This window comes from Balaenoptera physalus (assembly GCF_965194825.1).
Source record: "Balaenoptera physalus genome assembly, chromosome: 7".
Taxonomy (NCBI): Eukaryota; Metazoa; Chordata; class Mammalia; order Artiodactyla; family Balaenopteridae; genus Balaenoptera; species Balaenoptera physalus.
In genome coordinates this window covers 65,333,629-65,349,375 of record NC_138886.1, presented here as the reverse complement: position 1 = coordinate 65,349,375, position 15,747 = coordinate 65,333,629, and the positions used below count along the sequence as shown (strand labels likewise).

At 34.9% G+C, this 15,747-nt stretch overlaps 1 protein-coding gene across 23 annotated transcripts in view; it reads right to left on the bottom strand.

Annotated features, from left to right (window-relative positions):
- CCDC171 (coiled-coil domain containing 171) overlaps positions 1-15,747 on the bottom strand; it is a 378,190-nt gene that overhangs the window by 82,789 nt on the left and 279,654 nt on the right. For 22 of the 23 annotated variants that reach the window (XR_014265395.1, XM_082467922.1, XM_082467938.1 and 19 more), the window contains one exon: positions 6,668-6,799. The exons of the other annotated variant lie outside the window; for it this stretch is intronic. Coding sequence is in view for 21 of the 22 variants with exons in the window: in XM_082467922.1 (XP_082324048.1) it covers positions 6,668-6,799 (132 nt within the window). In the remaining variant the exon portion in view is untranslated. The remainder of the gene's footprint in view (positions 1-6,667; positions 6,800-15,747) is intronic. 23 annotated transcript variants of the gene reach the window in all.

The window sequence follows — 15,747 nt, the reverse complement described above, 5'->3', positions numbered from 1 at the left end:
GTTGTTTCAGACCACCACTAACCTGAAATAAAACCCATGATGCAAGATGTAAAATGTCCCATCAGCTAAACATTAAAAAAAAAAAACTATTTAGCACACCTAGACTTAACAGATTTTTTCTTTTTTAGAAATCTTAGCTATCACTTAATGCCCAAGATTATGTTTTAACGACAGATACAAAGAAAAATACATTTTTTTTTACAAGTCTTTTGAAATAAAATATGGGGATTAAGAAAATAATGGTAGCATATATCACCTGGTAAAATATCTGGACCAAAAAGCATAATTCTACATTTTTACTCTCAAGATTCTGCCCTAAAATTCTGTTTGATGCATCCCCCTACGCCCTCCACCACCACCATCATCACCACCAAAAAAAAAAAAAAAAAAAGCAAATCAAATAGGCAGAGGAAGGGAAGGGAGGAGGAAGGGAGGCAGGGAGGGTGAGAGGACTTAGGTGATAATACCGGAACTGCTCTAATAACGACTGATGGGCGAGGCTAAATTTCTAGCAAAGTCTTCCTGGTCAATGGAAACTAAAACGTCCTGAAATCTTAGGAGAAGATACAGATTCAGGACAACAAGGTGTAACTCACAATGACTATAAATCAATGTTTAAATGATATTATGCTATTATTTAATCACTGTTGTCCCAATTTGCAACACACCCTAAAATTAGTCCTTCTGTACACATTAACATCTTACTTCTCTTTATATTTTGTTTTATTTAGCATTGCTCACAGCTCTAGTACCAGCAAGTTTTGAAGAAACTTAATGTCTGCTTGTGTATTATCAAATCTTCAGAGTAGAATTCTAAAATTTTAACTAGCAAATAACAAAAATATTTTCTCTGACAACATTACTTCAGGAAGTGCCATTTATTCTTCCTGGTGTCAACATGAAAAACAAACGCACTCATTCTTATATTCGTCCTTGAGGTAGGCCTCAAATCCTGGACATTTAGATTCCTCATTGGCACAATTTTTATTCTGTGGAACTGGAGATTACAGCTGTCAAGCAGCTAGATGAGACAAAGGATGGCATTTTTCCATCAAAATGCCTTTATTCTCAGATGAACTATATGATTTTTCCAGCTAATTGTTTTCCCCTAACAAACAGGTCTTCCCTGGGAAGCACTTTCCAGCCTTTGAAGAAGGTAGCATTTCAACATTCTCTTTGATGCCACAAGTGAATTCTAAAATCATTTTATGTTTTTTAATTTAAAAGATATTTTGATTTTAGAATTTAAAGAGAATTGAACACTCATTGATAACAACTTTAGATAACCCCAAATCTTCCCAATACCTTATTACAAAAATGACCCCACTTACCAAAAAGGTCAGATTTCCAATAATGTCAAACATTCAAAGCACAGTCATGGACCCAGAAATAAATGAAAAGGAATATCTATGAGACATACAGCTGTCACAAAATATATTCTTTTTACTTCACCATGGAGACTCTTAGACTAAACCCTGACAACTCTGTAAATTAGGAACCCAGTGAGAATGGACATCTGAAAATAAGGGAAGACCTGAACTATAAAAAGAAGTTAAAACTTTCTTTTAGTATCAGAAAATAAAGAACCATACTTTAAAAAGGAAACTAAAGAACTAATAGAAGTCATCTAGTCTTTCAGGGACAACTGGGCAATTTTACATATTTAGTATTCTACATATTTAGCAATATTTCCATTCAAAATGGCTAATTTTCATGTTTTAAAAAATAATCAGAGATCTGAAAATTCACTTATGGGGATGGAATAACTTGAAGAAGAAAATATCTACATAATACAAGATTTCAAGTAAAATTGCCTAACATTTCTTTAACTTCTAACTATGCCCAAATGAAGACATTTCTTATACAACAATTAGAAGGCTGCTGCATTAAGCAGTGTAACTGGGAACACATGTAAAAAATTATTGAGTGATTCTTGATATTTTTATTCCCTGACAGTTTAGGTACTTAGGTACAAGGTATTTGTTCCTTCTCTACATTAAAAAAAAAAAAAAATCCCTCAAGATGCCCTTTTATGATTTAACTTTATAAATACAACAAAATAGCTGGAAGAAATTTCTATGCCTGGAAAGTAAGTTAAATGTAAAAAACCGTGGTATCCCAAAAGTTGCGGGTATAGCACAAAACAAACAACCATACCAAGTAAGGACTTTGTAATAACATGGTAGGTTATGGGTGATTAAAGGATTACTGGATTTACGGTAAAGACCCTTGTTTAAAATCTTCATAAATAAATGGTTTCACAATGAAGCCTTTCTAATGAACTGTTTATAAACATATATTTATAAAATATACTACATTTCCAGAGGTATAGTTATTGTGCACTAAGCCTTAAACACTTTTATGAGCTGGTCCAGGGGACTTTTCCTTTTAAATGAAGTGGGTTTAGAAGTTAAAAAAAAAATTGATCCCAAGTCTCTTAAAGGCGTGCACAACTTAGGCACAGCAGCTTCCTAAGTCACCTTGACCAGTGTCTGAAATCAAGTATTCATTCACCCATACATACTGAGGGCCTCTTCTATGTGAGGCAGGGTTCTGCGCTCTGATGATGCAGCAGTGAACAAAACCAAGTTCCTGGTCTCACGACCTTTCATGTTAGTGGAGAGCTAATAAATAGTGAGTGTTTACAATGTACCTGTCACTATTCTAAGCACTTCAGGTGGATTAACCCATTCAATAGTCACACTGAGTTAGAAACTTCTATTATTTTCATTTTATAGATGAAGAGGCTCAAATACACAGTTTAAGTAACTTTCCCCATTAATCTCTTTTGGATTTCTATTCTCGCCATGATCTCCTCACAAACGAAATTGTATTTTATAGACAGACCCTACCTTTATTCTTTTTTCCTCTCAGCTACCCTAAAACACACACACACACACACACACACACACACACACACACACACACACACAAAACACTATGCCATGGTTTACAAAAAGGCAGAAAGGCATGATTAAAAGAATGAATGGACCAGTCACCCTACTCACTGGATATGTGACCTTTAGCAATTAACTTCATCTCAGTAAACTTCAGCTTCTTCCTTTGTAAAACAGATAAAAGCAGAGCACCTATTATTCATCGGGTTGTTGCAGGGATTAAATGAGAGAGTAAATGTAAGGTGCTTAGCACAGTAACTGGTACAGGATAAGCACTCAATAATATCAATATTGATATTGTTCTGTGTTGTTTATTGTTGAATGGGAATGGAGGCAAAACATTTATTGGATGCCTGCTAATATTTTCCAGATATTAAAAGCATCACATATCATAATTATTGAAAAAACACAATTCAAAGTATAAGACGATGAGTAACAGGTATCTTTATAAAGTATGGGCAGAATATTTTTTCTTACAAAGTCCTCTGCATTCACACTGTACTGGGTTTTTCAGCTAAAGCTAACTTGTCTAACCTAGGTGTTTTATTTTTTTCCAGTATCGTAGTAGACTAATATGCTGTTATTTAGGAGATAAAAGCCCAGGTATAATAGTTCTAAACTTGCCATAGGAGCTTAAACAGGGGTTACATTGGCGACATGGCCTCACTGGAACATCAAGTAACAAGGAAAAGTAAATAGGGAGCTACAGTTGATCTTAATCAAAATTATTTGAAGCTTTTGAAGAAACAAGGAAGACTGAAGGAAACAAATGGAAAGATATAGAGAAAAGATTCTAGGTAACAATTTCTTAAAAAAAAAAAAAACCACCCACACACACCCCTCAAAAGTAATAAAATCAAGCTACTGTTGCTTACTTCATCTTTACAATGTTTCCCATACTGGTCACAGTAATAAGAGCCACCATGCGTTGTCTGCTTTCTTTGTGCTGGGCACTGTGCTCTCTGCTTTACATGCATTGCCTCATTCAAACTTACTACAAGCCTGAGAAATTGTTAGCATTACACTTTGTTGCAGATAAGGAAATCAGGGCTAAAAGCTAGCAGATCGCAGAGACTAGATGAACTGAATTATCTCCTGTAGAAGAGTATCAGTCACATGCTCTTCTGGGTACAGAGAGATAAGGTAATCCACTCATCCTCTTCAACTTTCAGTCATGCTCATTGGTCTTCCTTCCATCAAGGATTATACCTATAATAAAGCTTGCCCCTTTGGAAAAGACAGACAGTGGCTGTCTAGGAAAACTTCAGCTCCTACCGCTCTAAACGATGGTTGTATATGTTGGCCAAATAATTCAGACACTAGCACATCCTGCATAGTGGTCCTCCCCTCATCATAATCGAAAGCTGTGCACGCTTTCAGTAGTCTGCGTCATCAGCACACAGTACCAAGCTAAACAAATACTGAATTCCTAGATATATAGCCACACTTAGCATAAATATATATATTTACAAACTGCAAAAAGGTGAAAAGTAGAGTTCTATAATGTTAGCCTGTCAAATGGAAACAAAAGTTTGTATCTGTGCATTTGTCTACAATACAGCATAAACTATGACCTACATCATACACAGATGCATAATGTACACTTTGTAAATGGAAGAAAAACTCCACTGTAGATTTCAAAGGTTTCACTCTTACCATTTAACACAGGCATCTAGATTTTTACTGTCAGATTTTACCAGTTCAGGCTTTGCAGTCAAATACACCCAGACTTAAACCCAGACTCTAGGCCCTACCATTTACTTGCTGTTGATCTGAGGAGAGTTACCTGCTATAGTTGTTGTTTTCAATTGTAAAATGGAAATAATGCCATCTATCTGACAGGTCCATTGCGAGAATTAACTGAGATCATTTATTTAAACAGCTAAGCATGATACCTGTTACACAGTAAGTGCTCACTAAAATGGCACTTATTATTATTATTATAATTATAGTTATTATTATAATTAAGGTCTTCAATTAATACAGTGTCTTTCTTCTCAAAGTACTCTATATCACCAACTGTGTGCCTGTGTGTGTGTGTGTGTGTGTGTGTGTGTGTGTGTGTGTGTGTGTGTGTGAAACACTATTAGGGCCCAAATCATGCGCTCTTCTCTGCACAGGATACTAAACCAAAACATATATTACTAAACTACAATGCATGTTACAGCACGTCAATACAAAATTTACCCAAGTGTTTAGGTATCTGGCAACCCACATAACTATTTTTATTAGAACTTGGAAAAGATAGTAGTTTAAAATACAAGCCCATCCATTTCCTTCCTGTTATTCACAGATGTCAGAACTCTAGAGAGTTCATGCTTTGCCTCAAAAAATGGCATTCCTAAGAAGCAGTCTTTTTCCAAATCACCACAATCTAGAGTATGGGGGAAGTCTTTATTTGTGAATTATGACAAGTACTAAGCCCTGTGAGATCCCGAATTAAGATAACCAAGCAAAGGATTACTTTACAACCACTAGAAAAATCTCAAATCATATTGTACTTTAAATATAATCAAATTTTAAATGTACATCTTAATCTTGTACTAAATAATGGTACAGTATTCTAGCCTATAACTGAAAATAAAAATGCCTTATGCTTCATTTTACAATTACATATGTTTTAGATATATTGGTGGACAATCTAATGAAAGAAACAACGAGCATTTTTTTCTTTGTTGAGCATTAATTTGAGTACTAATAACAAATTAAATTAGGGTATGGAGCATGTAGAAAAAAATTAACATAGCCCCACTTGGACTGACGTTAATTTTGTACAAAGTTAAAATTTTACAGGGTCATAAACTGAAGAATGAAAAAGTTTATCTCAAACCTCAAAATGTGAAAGGGACTGAGTTTTAAGAGATATTTCTCTTAAATACATTGAAAAATCTAGGGTGCTATTGAACAAGGACAACCTCTTTTGAATTACCAGGCTCCCTATAGTTTACATAATGTCGATGGATTTTTCTAATAAAGAAATTGGGCATTAAAGGGAAAATAAAATACATACTAAATTTTGTTTTGTCTGATTAAAAAATATTTTTAACCCTAAGGAGAAAAATGATCACAATAACCTAATAGTAATCTAGAATAGAAAGCTAGCTGCAGCATCTGAAAATAAATATGTTTTTGAAAATAAATATCTTTATTAAGTTTATTTTAAAGTTATTTGAGGTTTTATGATTTGGTGCTTTGAGTTTTGTAAATGAAATAACCCAGCTGGCACATATAACAAAGTTCATTAAAACTAAACATTGAAGTATAAGATACTTTTCAATGCAAAGTGCACCTAGGTTCTAGATTTGCTGAAATTAAATTACCACCTGAGAAATGTTGGATATACTTTGGAATTAACACTGAAAAATATCAAATATCTCTCCTGATAATTTTATCTAAAGTGATTTATTGTAAAACAATAAGAGCTACAAATTCAGACTAGCTTAAAGAGATAACAGCCTAGCGTCTTATTGTCCTCTGCTGCCCAAAAAGTATGTTCTTTTAATACTGCACTTAGCTATAAAACGCACGTTTTTCCTTGGTAAAAAATAAAAAACTTTTCTGGATTATTTAATTGGCTAGTTCTAGGCTTTAAAGAAAAAAAACACAATTATTTGTGAAATATAGTGTTACATGACGGAAGAAAAATGAGGAAAACTTATTTGCATCTTCTTCAAGTTAGTCACAGTACTTTGAGGCTTCCATTCTCCACAGTTAGTGCAATTTCTTTTTCTACATGTCTCGGTAGCAAACAATGTAATTTAGACTCTAACCTGGCACGCTACAACCTCTGGCCTGCCCTTGAGCCCCTCCATTGCAAAGGTCTCCAGGTGCAGTCTGGGTAGCTGCAGGGTGAAGTCATTCCTACTTGCCGCAGTCCGTGACAGCGAGATCTGATCTCTGACCTAAAGGGAAAAAAATAGCATCAATGGTAATTCCCCTTCAGACACATTAACTGGGATGAACTGGGTCCCCTTGAGCCCACTGAGTGGACTTGCATTGATCGCTGGACCTGAAATCCATGAATAAATTTAGGACTAATTGATTTTTCGTTGCAAATAAATCTCTAATTCAGAGTACTGGGGGAGAATGTTAAGAAGAAAAAGCATCCTCCTGCTTGAAATGAGGGAGGGAAGGAGAGTCGCTGGAGCTCTTCTGATCAAGAGGTTTTGAATTATTTTTTCACTGTTCCACCCGCAGAAGAAAAAGGAAAGAAGGAAAAACATGCACAAAATCAAAAATAAACAGCAATCTCCTACTTATTCTCACTTTCTTAATAACATGTTTAATTTAACTGGTATTAACTGATATATATTAAACAAGATAGTTATTAGGTACTAGTCTTTGAAAAGAAAACTTCAATATGTACTCTAGACTAAAAACAAATATGCTCAACACACAAGGAGACTTAAAAATATACTAGCAAGAGGTCTGCTTGCCCTCTTTACTCTAAATTAAACTTGAGGCTTAATGATTAAATACATATAAACCAACTTGGTCACACAACTTCTAAATAAGATAATGGATAAAATTAGTAGTGTTTGTACTATATTTTAAGTATTCAGTAAGGTAACAATACAAACACATCACAGATACAGAGAATTGGAGAAACACCAATTCTCTAGCTAGCCTCTGCATCACATGCAGTTGATATTACACTGCCACCTTCTGGACAAATGAGAAATGCTCACCATATAATATAAACAGAAGAAAATGCTCAGAAACAGGTATTTTCATTTTTAATTTCCAAACTTAGTAAAAGCCTCAAAAATTCCACAGTTTACTTTTCTTTTGAGACCAGTGATCTCTCATCTTTAATCATACAGTTTAATGATAGCAGTTTTCATATGTATACGTATTTCCTAACTTTCCTTATACTTGAATAGGTTTTAAAAAATTATCTCTTTGACACCATATATTTGATAAATAGTATACAATTAGCTTAAAACCACAGGACAAAAAGAGTTTTTATGAGGTAGCAAAGGTCAAGAATGGGGAGAACTATCATTGCTCAAATAAATGTATTTATATCTCTAGTTTTATCTGAGCACTTTCATATGTAACTTGGCAATAATATATGATAGAAATCCCCACCTTCATTTTTCTATTCCAGCTTGTAAAACTGTTTGAATTATTTCTTACTTTATGAATGAACTATCATACTACATAGGGTTTCCTTAAATCAGCAAACATGCGCAAATACATGATGACATCTTTCATCGTTCGTGCTAATCTAGGTTATAAAAATCCGTATACTCTCAAGTTGAGCTGAAGAATTTCTGTCAATAAGTGAATGTCAAAGTGTATGCTGTAAAACATACACTATAATGCAATTTCTATAACAGTGTGAGTATGATATTCACGCTGGAGTCCTAATTCAGAATGTATATTTATCTGTAACAAACATTCTCCAGGCTTCAGTTAAGATGAGAATGCTTTTAACTCACTTAACAAAATAAAGCAAAGACATTTGTGAAATATGATTTAAGTTTTATATTTTATATGTATGGACACCTTCTCTTGCCTTTTTTTTTTTTGTCACCAATGTGCACTCAGATAAAAGAAAACATTAATGTGGATTAAGGTACTGAGAATTTATCAACATCAAACCACTAGTGTTTTGCCTTCTACCCTTCTGAACAACAGTCAATAGATCTAAATATTTTACTGCACCCTGGCCAATTCATTGTTTGATGTTTAAAAACTCACCCAGAATCAAAGAAAATTTATTAAATTTGAGCCCCCAAATGAGATACTATTAGCTTTGAAAGTCAAGTTTAACTGCGATATTGATGATTCTCTTTTTTCTGTGACAAAATTCACTAGGGAAATCCTGGATGTCAAAGTACAAAAGCAGATTGCTAATATGGGCAAGGGGGGGGGGGCGGTGGGGAGGCTATGAGCAATGTAGGTATAATCCACAACACACTCCAAGCACTGGAGGTCCTTTAACCCGATTAATATCAGGCACCATACTTCATCTGTGAAGCTTGACATACAGGAACACTAAGCCACATTTTATATTCTCTAAATAAACTTTCTGAAACAACATTAAGCCGGGGCATCTGGCATTTAAAACTGTGATTTATTGTCAAATTAACATTTTCACTACAACATTATTTAATTTGCCAAATGAAATAATTCTTTGTATTTGTATTAGATAGGGAAAAAACTCAAAATGCAGTTGTATTGCTAAACCTAATGATGGGCATCATAATTACAACATTATTTGAATAACATGCATGTGTTAAACTATCATTAAATTATAAATTATCTGTTGAATGTTGGCAGTGCCATCAAGAGACGGTGCCCCATGATATAATATTACAAATATTTCTACTAAAATTTAAGAGTTTTTTCCCACTTTGAAATTCAATCAAAACTTTGAAAATAGGCATCTAAAATAGTCTCCAAATATTTCAAGGAAAAGGATTTTTTTAAGTCTTGATAAAGGATTGACCAAGAATTCTTTTATTTTAATGGATAAAGGGAGTGAAAGCATCATGTTGAAAGAATACAAAACAGTGACACTGGGACAAGTGAAAATATAACGATGCAGCAAAGAGCAGGAAGGAAAGGTGACAGGGAACAGGAAAAATAAAGGGCGAAAAGGGGAGACTGTTCAGAAAGAATGCAAAAGGCAAGTCTCAGTACCAGTGTGTGGACAAGGATAAACAGGGAAGAGATTCAACACAGAACAGTAAGCAAAAAGACTCTCACCTTATTTCATTAAATTAGTTCTTAAGAAAAACAGAACAGCAGGCTGAGAACAAAGTGACTAAGAGCAGAAAAGAGATAAGTGGGACTTCTTTAGGAAATACTGCCCACTGGATACAAAATGGTCTTCCAAAATTGAGAATTTAAAGTAAATTTCTTTACTGTCAAAAAAATTTTGAAGTAACAATATCAGAACAATAAAATTATTTTTCTTCCTACAGGGAAAAGTAGGTTCACCTTTTAAAATAAAGATTTTAGTTTGAATTTAGGATTAGAACAACTATCATCACCTGTCTATGGATTAAATTATAATTTCAAATTAATCTGAAATTATAATTTCAAAAGCCAACATTTAATTCTGCTATAGTACATCATTATTCATCCTATCATTCAGATTCTATACCCTTTTTCCTCTGATTTATTTATATATGTGAGCAATAAATATATATATAATATTTTTCTACTTTAAAATGGCTAACAGTTCATTTTAACATATAATAAAATTTTTCAAAGAATTCCACAATATAAATCTCAACTGTAAAATTGTATACATTTTTATAACATTCTACAAAAACTGTACAATTTCATAATATTTTGATAAAGAATAAAGAAAAGCATACCTATATTACTCCACCCTAAATTTTTGATTTTTAGAAAGAGCAGTTTACTTTCTCCCTTTTGTATTACATACTTTCAGAAAGCAGATATTTCTCAAAGATATGCCATAAGAAACAAGAAAAACAGAGGCATATAGCAAAAAAAAAAAAAGAAACTTTTTAAGAAGCCAAAACATCGTTATGAAATATTTATTTTATTGTAACAATCCAGTTCCAGGATTAAGTGATTCTTAAGATCCATACTGTACTGTTCCTATTCCTGTGATTAGCGTTTTGTCACAAGCCACCAATCTTTCCTAATTTTCTGTACTCCTACCAAAACACACAAAAACTATTTCTGCTAGATACATCAACTATGAAATTAAACTAGCCATTTTTAGAAAAACTGCTCAACTCTCAAAATATGAACCTGCATCTTTTATCATGCACAGTTATAAAGCCCTCTGCACCCAATGTTCCAATTAATTTTTTAAAAATTCATGAAATATGGTACTAGTTGTGTTTTTACCAATAGGATACCCACGATGAAGCAGTAAGGGTTTTGATAAAAACTCAGATACATTTGAGAACACGTGTAAGAAGATGGACACAATGCCTGAATCTTGAATGCCTGGGAAAAGCAACTGATAATCGGACTTTTACATCATACTCCTGACCTGCCTAAAATTTTATTCATTCCAATCTATTATGGCCCCCAATACTTCAAAATAAACCTTTTTTACCAGAGAGATTTCCGTCATATACAGATCCCAACAATATTTCCTGTAACTTCCACTCTTAGCATCCTGTGTTCAGGTTTTACTATGCCTCCATTCCCTGCCTTCCTTTGTCCTACTTCCACCTCTGTACTTCCTTCCACTTCCATTGATTCCTTATTGCTTTCCCTTCTCTCTTTATTCTATTTTTCACCCTATACACTAGCAGCCTAGGCATTATTTTTCACCCTATGCACTAGAGTGCAGAGTGCAGTTGGCACACTACAGCCCAGGGACCAAATCCAGACCACCGCCTGTTGTTGTAAATAAAGTTTTATTGGAACACAGCCACACCCACTCACTTAGCTATTGTCTTTGGCTGCTTTCCTGCTACAAGGAGAGAGTTGAATAGTTGAGACAGAGACCATATGGTTCACAAAGCCTAAAATATTTACTATCTGGCCCTTTACAGAAAATGTCGGTCATCCCCTGCCTCAGAGGCATAGAAGACTATATTTTTCACCATCTATAGATTTTTTTTTTAAATGACCACATCTCATCAGAGAATGTATGAACAATTTCTAGTGAGTAAACCTTATATCACTAACACAGGGTGCCATCTCACAGATACGTCTGGCTCCTTCTTTCAAGTTTTACATAGTCCGGTATACAACTTGACAGGGTCTAACTTTCCTGGCCCAATGACTGATCACCACTCTAATACCTAAACAACAGAAAATTTGGCTAAACAAGTAGCATAGGCATACTGGAGAGCCTTTTATAAATACAGAGAGAAGGGAATCCGCCAGAGTTAACTATATACTCTGCAATAACACTAGCAGCAGAAAAAACCCTATGCATACAGAGGTTCTTAGTAAGCATGTGATCAAATAAGAACATCATTCCAAACTCGCAAATTCTACAAGGCAGTAGGAAAGAGAGGATAACAAAAAGATATTAAGACAGTTCCAGCACCCTGGTATGTGCCTAGTAATAGAAGCAGGGATTAAAGCATGTCAACGCAATGGAAATGACATTCACAAAATGGACAGTTACAACTAAATGGATATTTCCCTCTTTTACCTTTTCCTTAACTAATTAATTCCTGAAATGGATGGAGTACAGTACTATTCTTATTAGTAACAATACCACTAGCACTTCCAAAAGTACTTCATACTTTTCAGAGTACTCACCACACTACCTCACTTCATTCTGTCATCCACCTTGTGAAAGAGCTACTGCCATCCCTAATATGAGGATACTGTGTCCAGTGCTCCTAGCAACAAATAATAATGCCTCTAAATATCCACAATTAACAGTTAATAGATGAGGAAATTGCTCAAGATTTTGGTACTCCTTCCATTTCCCTACCTAAAAAGCAGCACTATCTTATTTTTCCTTTCCTTTGTCCCTTGTCTGGCAAGCTTAGCAAAAATGTGTGTCATATAAGTAGTTTTGTGATAAGCAGTGGAGACTATTATTGAAACATCCTTATTTTCCTCAGTAGTTTCATTGGACCTGTGGGCATTTTCATTCATTCATGTTTTTTCTCCCCCACCCGTCTTCCCTGTTCTCTCTCTCTCTCTCTCTCTCTCTCTCTCTCTCACACACACACACACACACACACACACACACACACACACACACACAATTATCATACTGGGAGACAAGTACCTGTGCAGCAATCATCCTTATACAATGGCCATAATCTCACATAGAAGATCCCCAAACTATGAGGTTCCAAGATGTGTGCAACAGTTCCAGCTGTGCTCCACACCTACAGGAAGGAGACCCTGGCACTCGCAGCAGGAGCAGGCGTTCCACTGGTGCTGCAGCAGGCACAGAAACCCCTCACTTGAAAAGAAGGAAGTGAGAAACTAGCCTTATTTTGCTGGCAGGTTATTTAACTTAACCTACAACTCTGGAGCAGAGCCAGAACTCTCCAATGACTGCCTGCTGCTGTCACCAGAAAAAAGGGCAAAATCCACCACTACCACAAACACCCCACATATTATAGTTCCATCCCAATTATGGAACTAAAAAACTGATCTTTTGAATCAAATTATCAAGCTGGCTACATCCCAATTAAGGATGTGAAAAACTGAACCCTCAAATCAAATTATCAAGCTGGAAAAATAGGGTGATTTAATCATGGGCATCTTATAAAGGCACTAGACAGCATGATAAATCTGTGGTGTAGGTTATATACCATAGAATGCACCTCATAAATAGATTACTGTGACCTTGAGTTATTTAAACAAACACAAAACCCATATTCAAGAATAGAGAAATGTATTTATGAATTGCTACAGTTTTCCACACAAAGATATTTTCTTTCCTAGGGTAAATTATTTCAAAGGGTAAAGACAGACGCACACTGAAATTAGTTATTTAGATGTGTTTAAGCTAAAAACTGGTAAGCACACGTACACGAAATTCTGTAGTCTCATCTTTAGTCTGTCAAGGTTTTTAAATCCCTCTTGAGCTGGAGTACCATTTTTAGCTTGGCTAGGTCAGAATGACACTGAACAATATGAATGATGACACACAAGACAGCTATATGGAAGAGTTGTCATCAGCAAGCCAGCTGTGCTAACACCTGTATGTCCTGCACAGCTGATCTTCAGAACCAGGATCAAGAAACTGAGAATGGAAAGGGGCTCAAAGATCATAAGTAACAGTTAGAGAGTCATTAATAAGTCACTTAAAGCTGGGTTATTAGAGGCAGATGACCATGTTTCAGCTTTAAAATAACTGTCAGTTTCATTAATTAAAAATTATTCTGTGGTCTTTGTATTCCTTGTAAATGCATTGAAAATTAAAAATCAAAGTTAACTATGTATTACCAAATATTGTCATTAACCATTTTTTCAGGTAAGATTATAAAATCACATTTAAAGATTTGGCTATTTAGAATCTTCACCTGTCAGATTCTATCTGACTCTATTTATTCCAGAATCCACTCTAACAACAGAAGTAATCATCTTTCTACTTCATGGGAGTTAAACTAGCTATTACCTATAAATTTGTTGTTAGCATATCTCTCTTTCCTAGGGACATCCTTATAATTGAATCTAGGCTTTCTCCTCTAGATCTTGATTAGGCAAAGTAAATACATATACTATTTTTGGCAATCAAAAAAATAAAGACACTATCAGCAAGACTTCCACTGGAATCTAGAGGTGGCTTTAGTTATGTTTAGAAACTGGGTGATGGTAAAAGTTTGACTCATTCAACAAACATTCATTAAGTGCCTACTGGGTACCAGGCACTGTGATAGATGCTGAGGATATAAAAATTAAGGAGACAGCAATTCCATCCCTCAAGGACTTCAAACTCTAGTGGCATAATTAATCTCTCAAAATGTATTTCCTAGCCTCCCATTTATCTATAATGTCTTGTTTCCTGTCAATTGCTATACCACCTTCTTTCTTTGCCAGAGAGAATTATGTTAATCAATCTCAAACCTTTACCTTTAGCCCTGACTTTTCCCCTGAGGTCCTGACTCACATATCCTGCTGATCACTCCATATTACCTTAAACTCAGTATTTCCAAAACAAAACTCATCACTGTCTCCCTTTTTCTCCCTAACAAAAAGAAAAAAAAAAAAGCAAAAAAGCCTGCTCCTCTCTTTGTTTTCCCAACATCTGTTAATCACACTGCCCATCTTGGGAGTCACCCTCCCCTGCCTTTCACATCCCCATGCGCCATTTTACTAAATGAGCTTCATATCCTTTCTTCTGACAGCACCAATCATCACTCTCCTGGTCCAAACCTTCACCAGCACTCATCTAGCCTACAGACTCACAGTTCTTAAAAACCACCTTCATTACTCAGTATTTCCAGTCTGCAGATGTGCCCCCCAGAGCCCCAATTCAGTACAGAAATCTGACCACATCACTCCTTAGCTTAAACCCTAGTTTAGTCTTACTTCCTCCATAATGAAGATCCAAGATTCTTAAAACGGCCAAAAAAAAAAAAAAAAAAAGTTCTTCCGTGACCTGGCTGCCACCTGCCTCATTCAGCACTCTCCTTGCACTTAATACTGAATTGAGGCTATCTGGCTATTCATGCTTCCATGCACTTGCACATGCTACTCTCTCTGCTGGAATGCCTTTCCCATCTTTCCTCATACTTCAAACCCTTTCCAGGCTTTAATTTTCTTCTAAGAAATTTCCAGCCAACCCTTGGGTTTTCTAAGCATGTCTTATAGATGAATAACCCTATCTAAATGGATATGGAACTGCATCTTATGGATGCATATTTACCATAGTATACTGGAATGACCTGTGTCTCTACCTTGAAGAAAGGGACTATGAGATATATACCTACCTACATACATACATACATACATACATATATATAATATTGTTGTTGTTGTTGTTTGTTTGCTTGCTTGTTTCCCCAAAGGCTGGTACAGTTTCTGGCCCATAATATACATTCAAAAAGCATTTGTAGGACTTAACTATTTACAGTAAATATTGTGTTTTATGTTGGAATAGAGGTTTGTTTGTTTTTTTTAAACCCCCCAAAATAATGAACAGCAAAAATGACAAACATATTTTTTTTTAGTTATTTCTGACATATACACTTTAAAGTAATAACTAGAATTATGATTTATAACATTATACCAGAACATATAAGATTTTTAGAAATTTCATGTAATCTCTGAAACATTTATATTAACATATTTCCATACAAATAACCCAATGAAAGTTTAGTATTAGTTGTTTTGTTTGTTTTTTTATACTGCAGGTTCTTATTAGTCATCAATTTTATACACATCAGTGTATACATGTCAATCCCAATCGCCCAGTTCAGCA